At 43.6% G+C, this 26,219-nt stretch overlaps 1 protein-coding gene across 1 annotated transcript in view; it reads right to left on the reverse strand.

The window, feature by feature from the left end:
• Positions 1 to 26,219, reverse strand: part of nbas (NBAS subunit of NRZ tethering complex) — a 305,288-nt gene that overhangs the window by 247,541 nt on the left and 31,528 nt on the right. The window contains exons 12-15 of the mRNA XM_073056940.1: positions 15,793 to 15,921; positions 12,237 to 12,300; positions 8,601 to 8,794; positions 6,154 to 6,408 (exon numbers count right to left, since the gene is read on the reverse strand). Coding sequence (XP_072913041.1) covers positions 6,154 to 6,408; positions 8,601 to 8,794; positions 12,237 to 12,300; positions 15,793 to 15,921 — 642 coding nt within the window. The remainder of the gene's footprint in view (positions 1 to 6,153; positions 6,409 to 8,600; positions 8,795 to 12,236; positions 12,301 to 15,792; positions 15,922 to 26,219) is intronic.

Genomic DNA, 26,219 nt, shown 5'->3' on the forward strand with positions numbered 1-26,219 from the left:
ATGAGAAGGGTGTGCTCTTGGACCGTTGGTGCACAGCTGAAAAGGTGGCCGAGAATTATGGGCGTCTCAGGGAGTTAGTTTTGATTGAGGAATTTAAAGGTTGCGTTCCGGAAGAGATCCGAATGTATTTAAATGAGAGGACGAATCAGTCCATCTCAGAGATGGCTAGGGTCGCAGATGAATATGCCCTAACCCACAAGACAAAGTTTTCCTCGCCAAAAAGTTACCCGAGAGACCGTCGGAATGGTAGGGAAAGTCCGCCAGCTAAGGGAGAAACTCCGCCGGGAGCTAGCACAAAAAGTGAGGATAACAGACAGGAGACCTGGAGATCTCCTGGTTTAAACTGTTTTAATTGTGGAAAGGTGGGACATATTACATCAAAATGCCCTGCTCCGAGGAAGGAGTCGGAACGAGGGAAAGCAGCTATTTCCATAGGCTGTGTTGCGTCGATCCGAAAATCGACAAGCAGGCCCCAGACAGATGGAATACAGGAGGGGCGGGAGACATTTAGGTCCGAAGGAACCGTGGCTTTGAAGGAAGGGGACCCCCCAATTCCCGTACGAATTTGGAGAGACACGGGGGCAGAACTATCGTTAATTAGCCGTAATGTGTTAAAATTCGGCCCTCGCACGGGGGAGGTAGCCCTGAGAGGTATAGGGAACCGAACCGAGGTCGTGCCTTTGCATAGGGTCCTTCTAGATTGTGAGTTGGTGTCGGGACCAGTAGATCTGGGGGTCCTGCCGGAGTTGCCGGGAGAAGGAGTGGACGTCCTTCTGGGTAACGACCTAGCGGGTGGGAAGATGGGTGCCGCCGTGAAGCTGACCACCCAGCCCGTGAGAGTTGAAGACCCTCCCTCAGAAAAAAAATTCTATCCCGCATGTGCGGTCACTCGCAGCATGTCGAAAAGGGCCGCTGAGACCGAGAGCGGGTGGAATCTGGCCAGTTTTGATTTGGCCGAAACTTTTTTACCGACTCTGTACCAACGAGAGTCCGAGGAAGGGAAAACGGATGGTAAGGAGGAACCAGAACGGTTCGACAAGATAGGTATAGTCCCTACCAGATTAGAGAACTCTGTCGTATTGGCGAATCTTGCGGGTAAAGTTGGCCACTTAAAGCCTGAACAGCGGGAGCAGGTAATACAGCTCGTTAACCGGCATGCAGACTTATGCCCAGATGTCCCCCGAAGGTGTAATGGGACGCAACATGATGTGATAGCTACCTCAACCCAACCTATTAAACAAGCCCCTTATCGGATGAATCCTGAAAAGAGCCAGCTGGTAGAGAAGGAGATTGAACATATGCTAGCTGCTGGGATAATCCGCGAATCCTCTTCCGCATGGGCTTCTCTTTGCGTGGTTGTCCCAAAGCCGGACGGTACCATAAGATTCTGTACCGATTATCAGAAGGTCAACGCGGTTACCCAGACCGATGCTTACCCTCTTCCCCGGGTGGATGATTGCATTGATCAAATGGGGAAGGCAAGGTACATCACAAAAATTGACTTGCTAAAGGGGTACTGGTGCGTTCCTTTAACGGACAGGGCTCGAGAGATTTCAGCCTTTGTCACCCTGTCCGGGTTGTACGAGTACAACGTTATGCCGTTTGGGATTGAAAAATGCCCCAGGGACATTTCAGCGGATGATAGACGCTGTGATAAAGGGGTTAACCCACACCAAGGCTTATCTTGACGATGTGGTAGTTTGGAATGACACCTGGGAGGAGCATCTGGGGGCTGTAGAAAGTTTGTTTACCCGAATGTCGGCAGCCCACCTTACAGTAAACCTCGCCAAGAGTGAGTTTGGTCATGCCACAATCACCTATCTGGGGTATGTGGTGGGAGACGGGCAGTTGGCCCCTGTGCAGGCGAAGGTCCGGGCTATTTCCGAGGTCCCTGTACCCTACAATAAAAGGGCCCTGAGGAGGTTTCTGGGTATGGTGGGATACTATCGGAAATTCTGTAAAAATTTTGCGGACATTGCGCTCCCCCTTACAAAATTACTGCAGAAGGAGGAAAAATTTGAGTGGGGTCATTCTTGTCAGAATGCCTTTGAAAAGTTAAAAGCCGTATTGTGCCATGACCCGGTGTTAAAAGCGCCCGATCTGTTAACCCCCTTCTCCTTGGCCACGGACGCCAGCGACGAGGCGGCAGGAGCAGTCCTATTGCAGCAAGCGGGGGATGGAGTGGAGCACCCGGTAGCATATTTCTCTCGGAAGTTCAATAGACACCAGAGGAATTACTCTACCGTGGAAAAGGAATTGTTAGCGCTTGTGTTAGCGATACAACATTTCGAAGTGTACATTTGTCCGGCGCAAAGACCCCTAGTGGTCTATACCGATCACAACCCGCTGGTATTCTTGGACAATATGAAAAATAAAAACAGAAGGTTATTAAGCTGGAGTCTGATGCTGCAGGAATTTGATATTAAGATCCAGCACATAAAGGGGAGTGATAATGTGCTAGCGGATTGTTTATCCAGGTGCTGAATTAAATATACGATGTATGGCACGGTAGGGTAAGGTATTAAAGAAAAGGGGCACTGTACTTGTTACCTGTTTAGATCCTGACTTGAATGTATAACAGTAGTACTCTGTGAAGAGAAAAGCTTGTGTAGTATGTAGATTAAAAAAAAAATCCTGTACCAACCTGTTTTTAACCGCTGGTTAAAAACCCGTTATGGGGGAAGGTGTTATGCCGTTGGCCCCCTCCTTTGTGAGAATCACAAGAACCCTAGTTAAGGGGGGGTCAACTGACCCAAAAAGAGAGAGAGAGACCATGTTCTCCCAAGAAGCAGAATGAAGGTGACATTGACTATTGTCTCATGGAGACCACGTGAAAAGCCCTCGGGCAAAGTGGGCTGGTTGAGAGAGAGATCGCATTACCTGCAACTTGATTGACACCTGCGATCCCGTGAAGAAGTATAAAGGCGAGTCTGAGGGGGGAGAACCCTCAAACGCACCCAGGAGACACCAAGGAAACACGATATCGATTCCCGTGGGAGCGGGACGCCATTTTGAAGGAAGCCACGTGCGTTAGATTCCGAATTTGAATCTGTGGCTAAAACCAACGAAAGACTGCTTTTAAATAACAACGGGGAAGTCTGCTCCCCTGATTCCAAGGATTTGCTCTGCCAAGACGACGGGCAAGTGTTCATCTTTTCTAAATCATCTCTCTCTCTACAACGTAAAAACCCCAGCGGGTTCCCAGAAAGGAAAAGCCTGCAAACTTCTGAGTGACTCTTTATATTTCCGTTGGACTCAGTATTACCCCCTAGACAACTGTAGAACTTATTTCTGATTGATTATGGTTATACCGGTGTTTTAGATTGAGTTTTGACGACGTGTATGATCTGAATGTTTTGTATTAACCATACGTTTGTGCCCTTGTTGAATAAAACGTTTGAAAATAGTAGCATCCGACTCAGCTGATCCATCTATCTTTGCTGGTAAGTTACCTGGTTACGGGGTTTTCGTAACACCAATCATAACAGACGTTGTTCTTATCCTACTGTATGCTCTGCATTATGGCATAGCATCAATTAGGATCAATCATTGGGATGGACAGGAGGGATCTTTGGAACTGTTAAGAGCCCTGGGTATGCAGCAGTCCTCATAAATATATCAGATGGGTGAAAGGGAGACCCTTATGATCCTCTCAGTAGTCCTCGCAATTCTTTGTAGGGTCCTGCAGTCAGATGCGATGCAATTCCTATACCAGATGGTTACGTAGCTGGTCCAGACACTCTCAATGATGTTCCTGCAAAAAGTGGTTAGAATGGCGGGTGGGGTGGGGAGCCTCATTTGCCCCTCAGTCCCCTTAGGAAGTGGAGATGCTGCTGTGCGTTCTTGACTAAAAAGGTAGTGTTGAAGGACGGGGGGGATCATCTGTTATGGACATTTCCAGAAACTTGGTGCCCAACTCTCTCCACAGAAGAGCCATTTATGTGCAGTGAGGAGTGGTCAGCCTACACTTTCCTAAAGTCCACAATCATCCCTTTAGTCTTGTCAACATTGAGACTCAAGTGGTTATGCTCATACCATTCTACAAGCCACTCTACCTCCTCTCTGGATGCACTCTCATCCTTATTGTTGATAAGGCCAACCACTGTTGTCAGCAGCGAACTTGATTTGATTTGAGCTGGAGCTCAATGCATCCAGTGATGTGTCAGCAGTGTGAACAGAAGCAGGCTGAGCATGCAACCTTAGAGGAGTGATGATTATCCTGATGTAGCTAAAGATGTTGCTGCCAATACGGACTGACTGTGATCTTTCTGTCAATAAAGTGCAAGATCCAGTTACAGAGAGAGGTACACAGATCCAATGAGGACGGTTTACCCACCAGCTTCTGAAGGATGATAATATTAAATGCCAAGCTGAAGTTGATAAACAGGATGCTGGTGTATTCCCCCGCCTCTGCCGCGTCTGTTCTCAGGATGAGACTTTTCATTCTAGAATGAAAGAGTCATCCTCCTTTTTCAAAGAAACGGGCTTCTTTCCTGCACCATCAACTCTGCCCTCAACAGCATCTCTTCTATTTCGCGCACGTCTGCCATTACTCCACCCTACCAGGGACAGGATTCCTCGTTCTCAACTATCACCCCACCAGCCTCTGCGTCCAGTACATAATTCTTCTGCCACCTCCAATGGGATCCCACCACCAAGCACCTCCACTTTCTGCTTTCCACAGGGATCATTCCCTACACAAATTCCTTGTCCATTCGTCCCTCCCCACTGATCTCCCTCCTAGCACTTATCCTTGCAAGCAAAACAAGTGCTACGCCTGCACCTACACCTCCTCTCTCACTACCATTCAGCATCCTGAACAGTCCATCCAAGTGAGGAAACTTTTCACCTGTGAATCTATTGGAGTCATATACCGTGTCCAGTGCTCCCGGTGTTGCCGCCTGTATAATAGGTGAGACCCAACATTGATTAGGAGACCACTTCACCGAGCATCTATGCTCTATCCACCTGAAAAAACGGGATAGCCCAGTGGCCACCCATTGTAGCTCCGCTTCCCACTCTAATGTGCCTTCTCCACTGTCGTGATGAGGTCACACTCAGGTTGAACAACACCTTGTATTCCATTTGGGTAGCCTCCAATCTGATGGCATGAACATCAATTTCTCAAACGTCCGGTAATCCCTCCCACTGCCCCTCTACTTCACCATTTCCGATCCCCTTATTTCCTTGCCCACCCATCCCCTCCCTCTCGTGCTCCTCCCCCCCCCCCTTTTCTTTCTTCCATAGCCTTCTGCCTCTTTTACCAATTTACTTCCCAGCTCCTTACTTCATCCCTCCCCCTTCAGGTCTCACCAAGCACCTTGTGTTTCACTCTCCCCTACCCCCACATTTTAAATCTACACCTCAGCTTTTTTTCTCCAGTCCTGCCAGAGGGTTTCAGCCTAAAACGTCGACTGTACTCATTTCTTAGATGCTACCCGGCCTGCTGAGTTCCTCCAGGATTTTGTGTGTTGCTTGGATTTCCAGCATCTGCAGATTTTCTCTTGTTTGTGCTGGAGTATGAGACACCATTTTTCAGGATGGAGTGCAGGGCAAAGGAGATGGCATTGTCAGTGGACCAATTTGAGCGATAAACCAACTAAAAAATGTCCAATGTAGCAGGAAGATGGGATTTATTGTGATCCTTAAGCAACTGCTCAAAGCACTTCATTATTGCTGAGGTTAGCGCCACTGGACGGTAGTCATTAAGGCAGGTTACTGCCACCCACTTGGGAACTGGGTTGATAATAATTCATTAGGAGCAAACAATTCTGACAGATAGTTTACTATCACCTAAAGATACGATGTTCTCAATACCAAAACCTCAAAGGCATGCAAGACAAATTCTTGGGAGTGAGCATTGACCATCAACCTGAAAAATGAACTCTTGTTTCCACAGATTATGCCTGACCAGCTGAGTATCGCCATTTGTATATCAGTTCACTTTTGCACATTATGGATATCAAAATCTCATTTATGACATTGTGATTCACTGATATTTAATTAACACATTAATTACCCAATGTTGTTTTACAATCAGTATATAAATCAATTGAACTTAATCTGGTGAAATAATGCTTTGAATTGGACATGAACACTTCAAGTAAATTTCCAATGTATTTCTCGCTCATTTATTTTCGAATTTATACTGACCTTTCTTTGATAAAGCTCCTCTGGAGTTGTGGACCTCAAGCTTACAAGCCTATAGGTTTTTGTGATCGTTCGTGGTCGTTTTCGAGGTGGCGCAAATCGCTCCATTTCTGTGAGGTAATACAGGCCCTGTTTTACATAGCCAAAGTATCGAGCTTTGGCAGAGGATTCATCATCGGAGTCAGAATCTTCATCACCATTATCATCTACTGAATTATTTTCCAAACGATATCTCTTGTGAGCCAGTTTAACTTCACACTGAAAAGACAAATATATATATATATATATAGGGAAAACTTAAGCGTTCAAATATCCAGCTACACACACAAAATGCTGGTGGAACACAGCAGGCCAGGCAGCATCTATAGGGAGAAGCACTGTCGACGTTTCAGGCTGAGACCCTTCGTCAGGACTAACTGAAAGGAAAGATAGTAAGAGATTTGAAAGTAGTGGGGGGGAGAGGAAAAGGCGAAATGAAAGGAGAAGACTGGAGGGGGTGGGATGAAGCTGAGAGCCCAAAAGGTGATTGGCAAAAGGGATACAGAGCTGGAGAAGGGAAAGGATCATGGGATGGGAGGCCTAGGGAGAAAGAAAGGGGGAGGGGAGCACCAGAGGGAGATGGAGAACAGGTAGAGTGATGGACAGAAAGAGAGAAAAAAAAGGGGGGGGGAAGAAACTAAATATATCAGGGATGGGGTAAGAAGGGGAGGAGGGGCATTAACGGAAGTTAGAGAAGTCAATGTTCATGCCATCAGGTTGGAGGCTACCCAGCTGGTATAGAAGGTGTTGTTCCTCCAACCTAAGTGTGGCTTCATCTTGACAGTAGAGGAGGCCGTGCATAGACACATCAGAATGGGAATGGGATGTGGAATTAAAATGTGTGGCCACTGAGAGATTCTGCTTTCTCTGGCGCACAGAGTGTAGGTGTTCAGCGAAACGGTCTCCCAGTCTGCGTCGGGTCTCACCAATATATAAAAGGCCACACCGGGAGCACCGGACGCAGTATACCACACACCAGCCAACTCACAGGTGAAGTGTGAGCCTCCAACCTGATGGCATGAACATTGACTTCTCTAACTTCCGTTAATGCCCCTCCTCCCCTTCTTACCCCATCCCTGATATATTTAGTTACTTTCCCCCCTCCTTTTTTTTCTCTCTTTCTGCCCATCACTCTGCCTGTTCTCCATCTCCCTCTGGTGCTCCCCTCCCCCTTTCTTTGTCCCTAGGCCTCCTGTCCCATGATCCTTTCCCCTCTCCAGCTCTGTATCCCTTTTGCCAATCACCTTTCCGGCTCTCAGCTTCACCCCACCCTCTCTGGTCTTCTCCTATCATTTTGCATTTTCCATTCCCCCTCCTACTTTCAAATCTCTTACTATCTTTCCTTTCAGTTAGTCCTGATGAAGGGTCTCGGCTCAAAACGTCAACAGTGCTTCTCCTTATAGATGCTGCCTGGCCTGCTGCGTTCCACCAGCATTTTGTGAGTGTTGCTTGAATTTCCAGCATCTGCAGATTTCCTCGTGTTTGCAAATATCCAGCTTTTCCTTTTGAAAAAGTAGCCCTAACTTATGGAACAATTGACAAAAGAGCAGAGATACAAAATCCAGCAAAATAGATTTGACACATGCACAGATCACATCTTCAACAAAAGCACATTTTAAACCTCTGCAAATATTAAATAATTTTTTCTATTCAATGTACATAATGGGGTGGATATTTCACTCAGCAAAATACAAAAACTCTCTAATGATTATTCTCAACGATTAAGAATGTCTGTGGAGAATATTCTTCTTCCCTAGTAGTCACTGAAGTGCTTAGGGGATTCCTGCAAATAGACATGTTATCAGAGATCTCACCAATGGAAACAATGCAGATGAGAAAAGAGAGAGACCAAGGATATATCGTTAGGGATCATGCAAGGCAACACAGAGCATGAAGTAAAGCCACAGCAGCTATTTCACTGGCTACAGCAGCTATTTCACTGGCTACAGCTGAATACACAAAAGTGGAAAACAAACAGGCATTATGCCATCATAGGATGACAGTGAAAAGGTACAGAGTTAAAGACAAAGGTGTAAACAAAAGCCAAGATAAACCATGAGGCAAAAACCCAACAGAAGACTCAAATATCTGGCATTCTGGAAAAGTTGGGTAAGTATAAGGAAGATTCCAATGCAGTCAAGAATACTGAGTAGGAAAGAAGGTTGGAGATGAGCGAATAAGGGTTGCTTTGTATTAGAAGAACTATCCTACCAGTGTTGGGGAGGAAAAGAAATCGTGCCCATTGAAAATATTCAACAATTTTAAAAAATCAATTAAAATATGATAAAAGGCATGTAAGTTTTTTAAAAATTGTAAAAGAGAATCATTAAACACGTTCTATTATTAAGGTTTAAAGTTCTAGACATTCACAATTTTCATGCAAATCCAAACAAATCAGAAATAATCAGTACCTCTAAACTCATAAAGCTTCCGTCATGGGCTGCAGTAACTTGAGGTGAAGGTTCAAACCATTCACATGACTGTCCAAGCAGGTTTTTCAATGTTTTCACAGAAGAAACAGTGAGAGCACCAGAACAGCGGGCCAGAATAACAGAATTATTGGCCCACCAGTTCACATCATTGAGGGGATAAAATGATGATCTGTCTGAAGGACAAGTGATATTGTACAAATTAAAGTTCCTCCAAGGTAATTAAACAAGACAAGCTTAAGTTGATTTAAATATCCAGAAAAGAAAGGGAAATATAATCTTGAAAATACTATCAAGGACCTTATGCTTTCAGGTGCATATGACACATAAATTCTTCTCTGGCTACCAGCCAGATCCCAGTGTCAATTTTAACCAATGTTTCAATGACAAACTCTTCATCAGAGATGCTGGCTGGGCATGTCTAGACCAGTGGGATATATACTTAACTCCTGTTATCCGTCCCTCCTGATTGGTTAGGCCTCAATCATTTGTTTAAAATTGTATTCCAGTACTTACTTAGACAGAGACCTTAAGGTCTTTGTTGAAATTCTTATTCTCTATGCTTCCTTCACCAGGTGGTCCCAAAGGCTGTTGGTGTGACACACCATTTCTTGTGCCATCAAAGTCAATCTTGTGATAATTGCATATGCAATGTGCTATTGCACCAATTTCTCTGCGTAACCCAAACAGATATATACTACTCTGCATTCAGAGGGAATCCTGTAAACGTCAGCTGTCCTGAGAACCAGATTTGAGCTTCCTCATGGGTTTGTGGATGTTATGTTTATTACATATATATATATATGTACACACACACACACACACACACACACACACACACACACACACACACACACACACACACACACACACACACACACACACACACACACACACACACACACACACACACACACAAAGTTTGGGCACCCCTGGTCAAAATTTCTGTAACTGTGAATATCCAAGCGAGTAAAACAGGAACTGATCTTCAAAAGTCATAAAGTTGAAGATGAAACATTCTTTTCAACATTTTAAGCAAGATTAGTGTTTTGTACAATTTTAGAGTGGAAAAAAAAGGAAAGGAGCACCATGCAAAAGTTTGGGCACCCCAAGAAATTTGAGCTCTCAGATAACTTTTATCAAGGTCTCAGACCTTAATTAGCTTGTTAGGGCTATGGCTTGTTATCATTAGGAAAGGCAGGTGATGCAAATTTCAAAGCTTAATAAATACCCTGACTCCTCAAACCTTGTCCCAACAATCAGCAGCCATGGGCTCTTCTAAGCAGCTGCCTAGCACTCTGAAAATTAAAATAAATGATTCCCACAAAGCAGAAGAAGACTATAAGAAGATAGAAAAGCGGTTTCAGGTAGCCATTTCCTCAGTTCATAATGCAATTAAGAAATGGCAGTTAACAGGAACAGTGGAGGTCACGTTGAGGTCTGGAAGACCAAGAAAACTTTCCAGGGGAACTGCTCGTAGGATTGCTAGAAAGGCAAATCAAAACCGCCGTTTGACTACAAAAGACCTTCAGGAAGATTTAGCAGACTCTGGAGTGGTGGTGCACTATTCTACTGTGCAGCAGCACCTGCACAAAAATGACCTTCATGGAAGAATCATCAGAAGAAAACCTTTCCTGCGTCCTCACCACAAAATTCAGTGTCAGAAGTTTGTAAAGGAACATCTAAACAAGCCTGATGCATTTTGGAAACAAGTCCTGTGGACTGAAGAAGTTAAAATAGAACTTTTTGGCTGCAATGGGCAAAGGTATGTTTGGAGAAAAAGGGTTCAGAATTTCATGAAAAGAACACCTCTCCAACTGTTAAGCACGGGGGTGGATCGATCATACTTTGGGCTTGTGTTGCAGCCAGTGGCACGGGGAACATTTCATTGGTAGAGGGAAGAGTGAATTCAATTAAAATACCAGCAAATTCTGGAAGCAAACCTCACACCGTATGTAATAAAGCTGAGGATGAAAAGAGGATGGCTTCTACAACAGGATAATGATCCTAAACACACCTCAAAATCCCTGATGGACTACCTCAAGGGGCACAAGCTGAGGGTTTTGCCATTGGCCCTCACAGTTCCCCAACCTAAGCATCATCGAAAATCTGTGGATAGACCTCAAAAGGGCAGTGCATGCAAGACGGCCCAAGAATCTCACAGAACTAGAAGCCTTTTGCCAGGAAGAATGGGCAAAAATCCCCCAAACAAGAAATGAAAGACTCTTAGTTGGCTACAGAAAGTGTTTACAAGCTGTGATACTTGCCATAGGGGGTGTTACTAAGTACTGACCATGCAGGGTGCCCAAACTTTTGCTTTGGGCCCTTTTTCTTTTTTGTTATTTTGAAACTGTAAAAGATGGAAATAAAAAAGTAATCTTGCTTAAAATATTAAAGAAATGTGTAATCTTTAACTTCATGCCTTTTGGAAATCAGGTCATCTTTTACTCGCTTAGCTATTCACAGTAACAGAAATTTTGACCAGAGGTGCCCAAACTTTTGCAAGCCACTGTATTTTGGTCACCTGTGGAAATCAGTGGTAGCAGAACATTGCATATAAGACAACCACAGGATTGACTTCAGCACAAAACTTCTGTGCCGCGCCAATGGCTTTTGGAACTGCCTCATGAAAGAAACCATTGAAATAAAACTAGAGAATAAGAATTTCAATAGAGACGAAGGCCTCCTCTACATCGGCGAGACCCAACGTAGATTGGGGGACCGCTTCGTCGAGCACTTCCGCTCCGTCTGTCACAACAGACAGGATCTCCCGGTTGCCACCCACTTCAACTCTGCTTCACATTCCCATTCAGATATGTCCATACATGGCCTCCTCTACTGCCATGATGAGGCCAAACTCAGGTTGGAGGAGCAACATTTCATATCATGAACATCAAATTCTCCAACTTCCGGTAGTTCCCTCCCCCTCCCTTCCCCCATCCCAGTTTCATTCTGCCTCCTCTTCCAGCTGCCCATCAACTTTCTCATGATTTGGCCTTCTTCTACTACCCATAGTGCTTTCCCCTTACATTCCTTCTTCACCTTTCCTGCCTATCCCCTCCCTGCTTCCCTTTCCCCACCCTTTGATCCTTCCTCTGATTGTTTTTTCACCTGGCACCTACCAGCCTTCTCCTTCACACCCTCTCCCCACCTTCTTTATAGACCTGCTGCCCCCTCCCTCTTCAGTCTTGATGAAGGGTCTCGGCCAGAAACGTTGAAGGCTCGTTTCCGTCCGACCTGCTGAGTTCCTTCAGCGTGTTGTACGTGTTAAGCATACAATTTACTCTGTGAACAGAGTTGTTGACTGATAAGTCAAAATTAACATTTTCTCTAATTTGCCTGGTGCCTTACATCTGTAGCATAGTACCTTTTATTTATATGCAAATCCTACTGCATGCGAAAAGTGGTTTTATAGGAGTCCTGTCATCAAACCAAGAAAGTGTATGGAATTTTAAATGAAAAGTTAGTGTACTCAGAGTAGAAAACACACAGATTAGAAAATATGAATTATCATTTCAATGACAATCTCCAAAAATGACACTGTTGAACAACATTTTTAAAAATCCATCCTTATAAAAATTTGAAAAAAATCATCCTATTATTCAGAATATCTCTTACCCTTCATTTTTTTCCTCTTTTCCACTGATTTTGACCAGTCGGGATTAACGGCATCAAATCCATCCTGGGCAAAACATTTGAAAGTTACAAACCTTTTATCCATATAGGAAAAAGTGATACAACATCTATTAGTAACACAAGGATAAAGTTTTATTTTCCTTTATATGGAAATTGTTGCCATTTTCAATAGCAATACAGCCTATACACTCGACTTTGAGAGTTGTTTCAAAGATGTTATAGCTTAAACTGATAGTAAAATATTTAAAAAGTGGTCCAGATTAAATGTCCTAATAATCTGTAAAGTGTGTAGTAGTAATTAACTGATAACCAAGATATCAATTGGTGCTCTATGTTGCAGAAACAACAAACCCCGAATAGCATTGCTAAACGATGCCAATGGAATTCTACATTTTATTAGTGAAACAAGTTAACATGATAATGAGCTTGATGTACAGTACATCCACTCCCACAACCCAGCACACCAGCAGTCCACTGCTGCACATAACATTGAGTCCAGCAGGATAAACGGATTGTCAGATGCACTCGCCAAAGGCAAGTATGATACAACCCAAAAGGTGGGGGCAATTAGAAATTGAAGAGATGTGTCATAATGCTACAATTCAGAGTTACAGTGGGGTAACAGTGCCTTCTGAGAAATTATGGCTTGGATCCCACAACTTTAACAATGGGGAAATTTGGATGGTAAGGAATATGTCAAAAAGGTTCATTAAATCAACTAAAATAAAACCAGAGCACTCTAATGGATCTAGCCAAACTTTTTTAAAACAATATTAACTGGCATTTGCTCTGGGAAAAGAACTTGTTAAATTTAGTTGATGAGATAAGATTTAAAGGAAACAATTGACTCTAGATCAAATCCAAGGACACCATCCTCAGCACATTCAGGTAACTGTGTGCAAAACTTGTGCACCTGAGAAGAACAGAGAGAAGGACTCCACTGTCACCTGTTTGGGGAATCAAACAATATATCCAAGATAAAAGAAGGGTTTTGGTTGCCAGGGCTAGAAGCAGAGTAGGATAAAGCCTGTTTTATCTGCATCACACCCCTTACCCCCTGTAGAAACATAGAAAACCTACAGCACAATACAATCCCTTCAGCCCATAAAGCTGTGCCGAACATGTCCTTACCTCAGAAATTACCTAGGGTTACCAAAAGCCCTCTATTTTTCTGAGCTCCATATACCTGTCTAGAAGTCTCTTAAAAGACCCTATCGTATCCAACTCCACCACCACCTGCCCATTCCATGCACTCACTGCTCTTTGTGTAAACAAACTTACCCCTGACATCTCCTCTGTACCTACTTCCATTGTGCCCTCTCGTGCTAGCCATTTCAGCCCTGGGAAAAAGCTTCTGACTATCCACAGTATCAATGCCTCTCATCATCTCGTACACCTCTATCAGGTCACCCCTCATCCTCCGTTGCTCCAAGGAAAAAAGGCTGAATTCACTCAACCTATTCTCATAAGGCATGCTCCCCAATCCAGGCAACATCCTTGTAAATCTCCTCTGCACCCTTTCTATGGTTTCCTTCCTATAGTGAGCCAACCGGAACTGAGCACAGTACTCCAAGTGGGGTCCTATATAGCTGCAACATTTCCTCTCGACTCCTAAACTCAATCCCATGATTGATGAAGGCCAATGTATCGTATTCTTTCTTAACCCCAGAGTCAACCTGCGCAGCAGCCTTGAATGTCCTATGGACTTGGACCCCAAGATCCCTCTGATTCTCCACACTGCGAAGAATCTTACCATTAATACTATATTCTGTCATCATATTTGACCTACCAAAATGAACCACCACACACTTATCTGGGTTGAACTCCATCTGCCACTTTTCAGCCCAGTTTTACATCCCATTGATGTTCCACTGTAACCTCTGACAGCCCTCTACACTATCCACAACATCCCCAACTTTTGCGTCATCAAATTTACTAACCCATTCTTCCATTTCACGAAGAGAAGGGGTCCCAGAACAGATCCCTGAAGCACACCACTGGTCACCGACCTCCATGCAGAATATGACATCTATAACCACTCTTCACCTTCTGTGAGCAAGCCAATTCTGGATCCACAAATCAAGGTCCCCTTGGATCCAATGCCTTCTTACTTTCTCAATAAGCCTGGCATGGATACCTTATCAAATGCATTGCTGAAATCCATATGCACTACATCTACTGCTTTACCTTCATCAATGTGTTTAATCACATCCTCAAAAAATTCAATCAGGCTTGTAAGGCACGACCTGCCTTTCACAAAGCCATGCTGACTATTCCTAATCATATTATGCCTCTCCAAACGTTCATAAGTCCTGTCTCTCAGGATTTTTACCAGCACCTTAACCAACCACTGAAGTAAGACTCACTGGTCTATAATTTCCTGGGCTACCTCTACTCCCTTTCTTGAATAAGGGAACAACATCTGCAACCCTCCACCCCCATTGATGATGCAAAGATCATTGCCAGAGGCTCAGCAATCTCTTCCCTCACCTCCCACAGAAGCCTGGGATACATCTCATCCGGTCCTGGAGAATTATCCAACTTCATGCTTTCCCAAAGCTTCAGCCCATCCTCTTTCTTAATGTCTATATGCTCAAGCTTTTCAATGTGCTGCAAGTTATCCCTACAATTGCCAAGATCCTTTTCCAAAGAGAACACTGAAGCAAAGTATTCATTAAATACCTCTGCTATCATCTCCAGTTCCATACACACTTTTCCACTGTCACACTTGATTGGTCCTAATCTCTCACGTCTTATCCTCTTGCTCTTCACATACTTGTAGAATGACTGGGGGTTTTCCTTAATCCTGCTTGCCAAGGCCTTCTCATGGCCCCTTCTGGCTCTCCTAATTTCATTCTTAAACTCCTTCCTGCTAGCCTTATAATCTTCTAGATCTCTAACATTACCTAGTTTTTTGAACCTTTCGTAAGCTTTTCTTTTCTTTTTGACTGGACTTCCAACAGCATTTGTACACCACAGTTCCTGTACCCTACCATCCTTTCACTGTCTTACTGGAACGTACCAATGCAGAACGCCACACAAATATCCCCTGAACATTTGCCATGCATTTCCCTGAGATCACCTGTTCCCAATTAATGCTTCCAAGTTCCTATTTACTTATTTATTATTATTTTAATTTGTGTTTTTTTTCTTCTATATTATGTATTGCATTGAACTGCTACTGCTAAGTTAACATCACATGCCACTGATAGTAAATCTGATTCTGAATAAAGGCATACCAAGCATAGATGTGACCTCCTTCTATCTTGTAAGAAATGTTAAGTATGTGTTTCGCTTAATCTGCCGTAAACATCATATTCCACTGTTTAACTTTCCATGATGAAAATTAACAAACATTTCCTGAAAAGAGCTCAGTTTGAAAGTTTATATGCCCGTGTAAAAGTGAATTCAAAATTCCTCAAATCAGAACATTTGTTTTCCCCAGATGAAAGTTCAAATTTATCACTTGCTTTGCTTGAAAGCAATACATGACGGGATTATTTCTCCCCCTCTGTATTGACCGAAAACTCAACTTTACCTGCATTTCCTGTTTCCATTCTTTCTGTTGCCTTAAAGAAGGAATTTCCCATAAAGTCAGTTGCCCAGAGAGATGGATGGCTGCCAGGAGTGTTCCATCAGGCGATAAACTCATTTTGAAAACACCATCCTGCAAAAAGACGACTCAAGATGCAAAATGCTGTCTATCACCATGAAAACTTGCAATAATAGTCATCTACTTTAATTTGAAATAACATGCACACAATGGTATTATTATTAGAGTTATTAAACTGTTGAGCGTCTATCCTGTAAAAGCAACCCAAAACTTCATTCTGATTAATTGGATTGTGACCAACAATGGGACTTCAAAATTTCAAAGTCACAATTAACAAGTTTCAAATTGAAAGACTTGAAGAGGTGGTCTACATTTATCTCAAGAACTGTAGAATTTTCTATTAACAAAGCTGGAATTATCTGAACTTTAAAAGCCAGTCATACAGTCCGAAGTGAAAAGAAATTAACTATATACACTTCTGAAACTGCAAAAAAAAGGCTATGTTTTGTGGACACCATTGATTAATAGGCACTCTTGCCGACAAACTAAATGGGCTTTGATGAATGACAAACAAAAATTTGAAATACAAACAAGAGAAAATCTGCACATGCTAAAAAATCTAAGCAACACACACAAAATGCTGTTGGACTGGAGAATGCACACAGAATGCTTGGAGACCTTGAGGGGTCTCGACCCAAAATGTCGACTGTTCACTCTTTTCCATAGATGCTGCCTGGCCTACTGAGCTCCTCCAGCATTTTGTGTGTGTTGCAGTAATTTGAAATAATTATTTTAGTGCATTTAGTGATTTTAAATCGCAAAAAGAGGCACAGAGGAAAGAGGTAATAGAAGCTCAGCGAGAAGCTGGTTTTTTTTAACTGATCGCGGCAAAGAGGCTAGACTGAGCAGGCGCGGGAAAGTCGGCCTCTGAGATCAGCGGGGGAATTTAAAAAGCGAGCACAGGCTGAGTACGAGCTTCACTCCAGGTGAGGTAAGGCTGGGTAAGTTCCTTTAATTAATCTAATAGCTTAGGAGTAGGTAATGGAGGCAGCAATTAGGGCAGTTGAGTGCTCCGTTTGCAGTATGTGGGAGGTCAGGGCAAGCACTGTTGTCCCTGATGACTACACTTCGGATCATTCGGGAGACAGAGGCAGAAATAGACAGGAGTTTCAGGGAGATAGTCACCCCTAAGAGTCAGGAGACAGATAGTTGGGTGTCTGTCAGGAGAGGGAAGGGGAATAGACAGGAAGAGCAGAGCACCCCTGTGGCCGTTCCCATCAACAATAAGTATACTGTTTTGGATACCGTTGGTGGGGACGACCTACCAGTGACAAGTTGCAGTGGTTGCGTCTCTGGCACCAAGACTGGACCCTCAGCTCAGAAGAGAAGGAGGGAAAAGAGGAGAGCAGTAGTGATAGGGGATTCGATAGGGGGAGAGATAGGAGGTTCTGTGGAAAAGATCGAGAATCCCAGATGGTATGTTGCCTCCCCGGTGCCAGGGTCCGCGATACCTCGGATCGAGTTCTCAGTATTCTTAAGAGGGAGGGTGAGCAGCCGGATGTCGTGGTCCATGTAGGGACCAATGTCATGGGTAGGAAGAGTGAGGAGGTCCTGAAAGGTGAGTTTAGGGAGCTAGGTGCCATGTTAAAGGACAGGACCTCCAGGATAGCAATCTCAGGATTGCTACCAGTGCCACGTGCAGGTGGGTTTAGAAATAGTAAGATAGTGCAGATCAACACATGGCTGAAGACGTGGTGCAGGAGGGAGGGCTTCAGATTTATAGATAATTGGGCAGTTTTCCAGGGAAGGTGGGATCTGTTCCAGTGGGACGGTTTACATCTGAACTGAAAGGGACAAATATTCTTGCAGGTAGGTTTGCTAGAGAGGCTCCAGTGGATTTAAACTAGATACGAGGGGGGAGGGGAACCAGAGTGTAGGAGCAGATGTATGGGAGAAGGAAGAAAAAGAAGACAGTAAAGTTCTTTGTACTGTTAGAGATAAACAGAGAGGAAGAGGTGGAGAATTTCTTAAATGCATTTATTTTAATGCTAGGAGCATTGTAAGAAAGGTGGATGAGCTTAGAGCATGGATTGATACATGGAAATATGATGTAGCTATTAGTGAAACATGGTTGCAGGAGGGGTGTGATTGACAACTAAATATTCCTGGATTTTGTTGCTTCAGGTTTGATAGAATCGGAGGGATAACAGGGAGAGGTGTTGCGTTGCTTGTCAGAGAAAATATTACAGCGGTGCTCTGGCAAGATAGATTAGAGGGCTCATCTAGGGAGGCTATTTGGATGGAATTGAGGAATGGGAAAGGTGTAGTAACACTTATAGGGGTGTATCATAGACCACCTAATGGGGAGCAAGAATTGGAGGAGCAAATTTGCAAGGAGGTAGCAGATATTTGTAGTAAGCACAAGGTTGTGATTGTGGGAGATTTTAATTTTCCACACATAGACTGGGCAGCCCATACTGTAAAAGGGATGGATGGTTTGGAGTTTGTAAAATGTGTGCAGGATAGTTTTTTGCAGCAATACATAGAGGAACCAACTAGAGAAGGGGCAGTGTTGGATCTTCTGTTAAGGAATGAAATAGGTCAGGTGATGGAGGTATGTGTTGAGGAGCACTTCAGGTCCAGTGATCACAATGCCATTAGATTCAATATAATTATGGAGAAGGATAGGACTGGATCCAGGGTTGAGATTTTTGATTGGAGAAAGGCTAACTTTGAGGAGATGCAAAAGGATTTAGAAGGAGTGGATTGGGACAATTTGTTTTATGGGAAGGATGTAATAGAGAAATGGCGGTCATTTAAAGGTAAAATTTTGAGGGTACAAAATCTTTATGTTCCTGTTAGGTTGAAAGGAAAGGTTAAAAGTTTGAGAGAGCCATGGTTTTCAAGTGATATTGAAAACTTGGTTAGAAAAAAGAGAGATATCTACAATAAATACAGGCAGCATGGAGTAAATGAGGTGCTCAAGGAATATAAAGAATGTAAGAAGAATCTTAAGAAAGAAATTAGAAAAGCTAAAAGAAGATAACGAGGTTGCTTTGGCAAGTAAGGTGAAAATAAATCCGAAGGGTTTCTACAGTTATATTAATAGCAAAAGGATAGTGAGGGATAAAATTGGTCCCTTAGAGAATCAGAGTGGACAGCTATGTGTGGAGCCGAAAGAGATGGGGGAGATTTTGAACAATTTCATTTCTTCGGTATTCACTAAGAAGAAGGCTATTGAATTGTGTAAGGTAAGGGAAATGAGTAGGAAAGTTATGGAAACTATGACGATTAAAGAGGAGTTAGTACTGGCGCTTTTAAGGAATATAAAAAAAAAAGAAGAAGTGGATAAATCTCCGGGTCCTGACAGGATATTCCCTAGGACCTTGAGGGAGGTTAGTGTAGAAATAACAGGGGCTCTGACAGAAATATTTCAAATATCATTAGAAACGGGGATGGTGCCGGAGGATTGGCGTATTGCTCATGTGGTTCCACTGTTTAAAAAGGGTTCTAAGAGTAAACCTAGCAATTATAGGCCTGTCAGTTTGACGTCAGTGGTGGGTAAATTAATGGAAAGTATTCTTAGAGATGGTATATATATTTATCTGGATAGACAGGGTCTGATTAGGAACAGTCAACATGGATTTGTGGGTGGAAGGTCAGGTTTGACAAATCTTATTGAATATTTTGAAGAGGTTATGAGGAAAGTTGACGAGGTTAAAGCAGTGTATGTTGTCTATATGGACTCCAGTAAGGCCTTTGACAAGGTTCCGCACGGAAGGTTAGTTAGGAAGGTTTGATCGTTAGGTATTAATATTGAAGTAGTAAAATGGATTCAAGTGGCTGGATGGGAGATGCCAGAGAGCAGTGGTGAATAACTGTTTGTCAGGTTGGAGGCCAGTGACTAGTGGTATGCCTCAGGGATCTGTAATGGGTCCAATGTTGTTTGTCATATACATTAATGATCTGGATGATGGGGTGGTAAATTGGATTAGTAAGTATGCAGATGATACTAAGGTGGATGGTGTTGTGGATAATGAAGTAGGTTTTCAAAGTTTGCAGAGAGATTTAGGCCAGTTAGAAGAGTGGGCTGAATGATGGCAGATGGAGTTTAATGCTGATAAGTGTGAGGTGCTACATTTTGGTAGGAATAATCCAAATAGAACATACATGGTAAATGGTAGGGCATTGAAGAATGCAGTAGAACAGAGTGATCTAGGAATAATGGTGCATAGTTCCCTGAAGGCGGAATCTCATGTGGATAGGGTGGTGAAGAAAGCTTTTGGTATGTTGGCCTTTATAAATCAGAGCATTGAGTACAGGAGTTGGGATGTAATGTTAAAATTGTACAAGGCATTGGTAAGGCCGAGTTTGGAGTATTGTGTACAGTTCTGGTCACTGAATTATAGGAAAGATGTCAATAAAATAGAGAGAGCAAGTACAAAGAAGATTTACTAGAATGTTACCTAGGTTTCAGCACCTAAATTACAAGGAAAGATTGAACAAGTTAGGTCTTTATTCTTTGGAGCGTAGAAGGTTGAGGGGGGACTTGATAGAGGTATTTAAAATTATGAGGGGGATAGATGGAGTTGATGTGGATAGGCTTTTTCCATTGAGAGTAGGGGAGATTCAAATAAGAGGCCATGAGTTGAGAATTAGGGGGCAAAAGTTTAAGGGTAACACGAGGGGGAATTTCTTTACTCAGAGAGTAGTAGCTGTGTGGAATGAGCTTCCAGTAGAAGTGGTAGAGGCAGGTTCGGTATTGTCATTTAAAGTAAAATTGGATAGGTATATGGACAGGAAAGGAATGGAGGATTATGGGCTGAGTGCGGGTCAGTGGGACTAGGTGAGAGTAAGTGTTCGGCATGGACTAGAAGGACTGAAATGGCCTGTTTCCGTGCTGTAATTGTTATATGGTTATATGCAACACTCTTGACAGGATATCTGAAGCCTGGTGTTTTTTGTTGGACATACACTTAATGAGTTAAAGAATTCTTTGCGAGGAACATGAATTAAATCAGGTTAAATTCAGAGCAAGGAGGCTGCCAGTGAATGGCTGATTTCAGGAGCAAAGGCAGTTTTACTACTCGGGGTAAAAGAGAGGCAAGACTGCGCAGGCATGTGACGTCAGCCAGTAGAACGCAAAAGGTTTAAAAAGACCGCCATATCCAGCAGGCAGTGGACTGAGAGGCAGCAGAGTGATAGGGCTTTGGCTCAACGGGCTTAGGCAGTAACGGAACAGGACGAGGCAAGGAAGGTTCACCTGTGTTATTTGCGGAAAGGAGGAAGTACGTGTGCGAGGACAGTTTTCTGTGCTCACTGTCAGATGTGGGAGGTCCTGGAGTCTCCCAGCTTCCTGGATGGCTATATGTGCATCAGGTGTGTCGAGCTGCAGCTACTGAGGGATTGAGTTAGAGAACTGGAGATGCAGCTCGATGACCTCCGCCTGGCCAAGGAGAGTGAGGAGGTGATAGAAAGGAGATATAGGCAGGTGGTCACACCACGGACACAGGAGACAGACAAGTGGGTCACAGTCAGGAGGGGGAAAGGGAAGTGTCAGGTACAAGAGAGTACCCCTGTGGCTGTACCCCTTGACAATAAGTACTCCTGTTTGAGTACTGTTGGGGGGGGGGGGGGGGGACAGCCTACCTGGGGGAAGTGGCAGTGGCCGTGCCTCTGGCACAGAGTCTGGCTCTGTGGCTCAGAAGGTTAGGGAAGGGAAGAGGAAGGCAGTAGTGATAGGGGACTCTATAGTTAGAGGGTCAAACAGGCGATTCTGTGGACGCAGGAAGGAAACTTGGATAGTTTGCCTCCCAGATGCCAGGGTCCGGGATGTTTCAGATCGCATCCAAGACATCTTGCAGTGGGAGGGAGAATAGCGAGAGGTTGTGGTACATATCGGTACCAACTACATAGGTAGGAAAACGGAAGAGGTCCTGAAAAAAGACTACAGCGAGTTAGGAAGGAAGTTGAAAAGCAGGACCACAAAGGTAGTAATCTCGGGATTACTGCCTGTGCCACGTGACAGTGAGAATAGGATGAGGTGGGCGATAAATGCATGGCTGAGGGATTGGAGCAGGGGGCAGGGATTCAGATTTCTGGATCATTGGGACCTCTTTTGGGGCAGGTGCCACCTGTACAAAAAGGACAGGTTGCACTTGAATCCCAGGGGGACCAATGTCCTGGCGGGGAGGTTTGCTAAGGCTACTGGGGAGAGTTTAAACTAGAATCGTTAGGGGGTGGGAACCGAACTGAAGAGACTGGGGAAGAGGAGATTGGCTCACAAATAGAGAAAGCTTGTAGACAGTGCGAGAGGAAGGATAAGCAGGTGATAGAGAAGGGATGCGCTCAGATTGAAGGTTTGAGATGTGTCTATTTTAATGCAAGGAGTGTTGTGAACAAAGTGGATGAGCATAGAGCGTGGATCAGTACTTGGAGCTATGATAAGGTGGCCATTACAGAGACTTGGATGGATCAGGGACAGGAATGGTTACTCCAAATGCCGGGTTTTAAATGTTTCAGAAAGGACAAGGAGGGAGGCAGAAGAGGTAGGGGCATGGCACTGTTGATCAGAGATAGTGTCATGGCTGCAGAAAAGGTGGACGCCATGGCGGGATTGTCTACGGAGTCTCTGTAGGTGGAGGTTAGGAACAGGAAGGGGTCAATAACTTTACCGGGTGTCTTTATAGGCCGCCCAATAGTAACAGGGGTATCGAGGAGAAGATAGGGAAACAAGTCCTGGAAAGGTGTAATAATAACAGAGCTGTCGTGATGGGAGATTTTAATTTCCCAAATATTGATTGGTATCTCCCTAGAGCAAGGGGTTTAGATGCAGTGGAGTTTGTTAGATGTGTTCAGGAAGGTTTCTTGACACAATATAAGCCTACAAGAGGAGGCTGTAGTTGATTTGGTATTGGGAAATGAACCTGGTGAAGTGTCAGATCTCTAAATGGGAGAGCATTTTGGAGATAGTGATCACAATTCTATCTCCTTTTCGATAGCATTGGAGACAGATAGGAACAGACAAGTTAGAAAAGCGTTTAATTGGAGTGGAGGAATTATGAGGCTATCAGGCAGGAAACTGGAATCTTAAATTGGAAACAGATGTTCTCAGGGAAAAGTACGGAAGAAATGTGGCAAATATTCGGGGGATATTTGTGTAGACTTCTGTATAGGTACGTTCCAATGAGACAGGGAAGTTATGGTAGGGTACAGGAACCGTGGTGTTCAAAGGCTGTAATAAATCTAGTCAAGAAGAAAAGAAAAGCTTCGAAATAGTTCAGAGAGCTAGGCAATGTTAGAGATATAGAATATTATAAAGCTAATAGGAAGGAGCTTAAAGAGGAAATTAGGAGAGCCAGAAGGGGCCCTGAGAAGGCCTTGGCGGACAGGATTAAGGAAAACTCCAAGGCATTCTACAAGTATGTGAAGAGCAAGAGGATAAGACGTGAAAGAATAGGACCTATCAAGTGTGACAGTGGGAAACTGGAGGAAACAGCAGAGTTACTTAATGAATACTTTACTTCAGTATTCACTATGGAAAAGGATCTTGGTGATTATAGTGATGACTTGCAGCAGACTGAAAAGCCTGAGCATGTAGATATTAAGAAAGAGGATGTGCTGGAGCTTTTGGAAAGCATCAAGTTGGATAAGTCGCCAGGACCAGATGAGATGTACCCCAGGCTACTGTGGGAGGCGAGGGAGGAGATTGCTGAGCCTCTGGCATTGATCTTTGTATCATCAATGGGAACGGGAGAGGTTCCGGAGAATTGGCGGGTTGCGTATATTGTTCCTTTATTTAAAAAGGGAGTAGAGATAGCCCAGGAAATTATAGACCAGTGAGTCTTACATCAGTGGTTGGTAAGTTGATGGAGAAGATGCTGAGGGGCAGGATTTATGAACATTTGGAGAGGTATAATATGATTAGGAATAGTCAGCATGGCTTTGTCAAGGGCAGGTCGTGCCTTATGAGCCTGATTGAATTTTTTGAGGATGTGACTAAATACATCGATGAAGGAAGAGTAGTTGATGTAGTGTATATGGATTTCAGCAAGGCATTTGATAAGGTACCCCATGCAAGGCTTATTGAGAAAGTAAGGAGACATGGGATCCAAGGGGACATTGTTTTGTGGATCCAGAACTGGCTTGCCCACAGAAGCCAAAGAGTGGTACTAGACGGGTCATATTCTGCATGGAGGTCGGTCACCAGTGGAGTGCCTCAGGAGTCTGTTCTGGGACCCTTACTCTTCATGATTTGGATGAGGAAGTGGAGGGGTGGGTTAGTAAGTTTGCTGATGACACAAAGGTTGGAGGTGTTGTGGATAGTGTGGAGGGCTGTCAGAAGTTACAGCAGGACATTGATAATATGCAAAATTGGGCTGAGAAGTGGCAGATGGCGTTCAACCCAGATAAGTGTGAAGTGGTTCATTTTGGTAGGTCAAATATGATGGTAGAATATAGTATTAATGGTAAGACTCTTTGCAATGTGGAGGATCAGAGGGATCTTGGGGTCCGAGTCCATAGGATGCTCAAAGCAGCTGGGCAGGTTGACTCTTGGTTTAAGAAGGTGTATGGTGTATTGGCCTTCATCAATTGTGGAATTGAATTTAGGAGCCAAGAGGTAATGTTGCAGCTAAATAGGACCCTGATCAGACCCCACTTGCAGTACTGTGCTCAGTTCTGCATGCCTCACTATAGTAAGGATGTGGAAGCCATAGAAAGGGTGCAGAGGTGTTTTACAAGGATGTTGTCTGGATTGGGGAGCATGCCTTATGAGAATAGGTTGAGTGAACTCAGCCTTTTCTCCTTGGAGCAACGGAGGATGAGAGGTGACCTGACAGAGGTGTATAAGATGAGAGGCATTGATCATGTGCATAGTCAGAGGCTTTTTCCCAGGGCTGAAATGGTTGCCACAAGAGGACACAGGTTTAAGGTGCTGGGAAGTAGGTACAGAGGAGATATCAGGGGTAAGTTTTTTACTCAGAGATTGTTAAGTGCGTGGAATGGGCTGCCGGCAACGGTGGTGGAGGCAGATACGATAGGGTCTTTTAAGAGACTTTTGGATAGGTACATGGAGCTTAGAAAAATAGAGGGCTATGGGTAAGCCTAGTAATTTCTAATGTAGGGACATGTTCGGCACAGCTTTGTGAGCCGAAGGGCCTGTATTGTGCTGTAGGTTTTCTATGTTTCTAAATCCCAAACTCTGTGCAGGAGCACAATGCAGAGGAATGTAAGTGTTGCAAGATAAAGCAACTGAAGGAATTGAAAATAACTATTGAATTAACATTTTTTATATATTCAGCATTAAATGCAAACATTGTTCAAGGTCAGAGGTTTCACATTTCTGAAAGGCCAGTTCTGCTGTCTGGAGTTGATCAGTGGTCACAAAGTTAACTATACACTCTCACTGGAATGGATCAAAGCAATGTTCAACAACAAGGTGCTCTTTTGAATGGCAAGTCCTTTGAAGCAAATTCTGAACAAGCAAGATGCCTACAATCTGGAGTTTTTTTTCATTTAATTGAATGTCACTGAAATCTACAGGAACTGCTTCTCTTTAATGCAGATCAGCAGCACAGTTATACTACAAATAGAATTTTTTAAAAGTTTTATTTCTTAAAAAATAATTTTTTGTTGATAATTTTATAGTAAGTTTAATGGATCAATGCACATTTTGATCTCAGATTTGTTACTGTATTCTAAAATAATTGCTGTTATGAAATTGGTAGGTAGTCTGTAAAGCACTCTCCAAATTATGGACACACGTGTGGAAATATATTCAAAACTCTGAGCTTTTTATGTATTTAATCATGTAATGTGACAAAATGGAACCTGTATAACCCCACCGTACTTTGCTGTAAGCCAAGTGTATATGTGGCAAGACATGTAATGCCTTGATGATTGTTCATTGTGTAACTAAGGGGAGATTAATATACTGCAGGGTTTGATACCGCAGCTGTAGTCCATTGGCAGACCTGACCTCCAGGAGTGATAACAGCCAAAGAATAGCCTGAAAACAATTGCTCGCATGCACTAACCTCAAGACAAAATAGCCTATCCAACAGATAAGGATGAATGACAAACTGAAGAACTGGACTGACTCCAAGAGATTCTGAAGATGCTGAAAATCCTGAGCACACTAACAAAATACTGTTGGAACTCAGCAGGTCAGGCAGCATCAATGGAGGAAAATGAAGAGTCGATATTTTGGACAGACCCCCTTCATCAGGACTGCAAAGAGAGCAAAGCCAGAATAAAAAAATGGAGTCAGGGACAGGGACATAGTCTCCTCTACTGCTAAAATGAAGCCAGACCCAGGTTGAAGGAGCAGCACCGCATATTCCATCTAAGTAGTCTCCAATCTGAAAGCATGAACATCAATTTCTCTAACTTCCAGTAACCATTTCCCTCAC

The sequence above is a fragment of the Hemitrygon akajei genome, chromosome 9, assembly GCF_048418815.1.
Source record: "Hemitrygon akajei chromosome 9, sHemAka1.3, whole genome shotgun sequence".
Lineage (NCBI taxonomy): Eukaryota > Metazoa > Chordata > Chondrichthyes > Myliobatiformes > Dasyatidae > Hemitrygon > Hemitrygon akajei.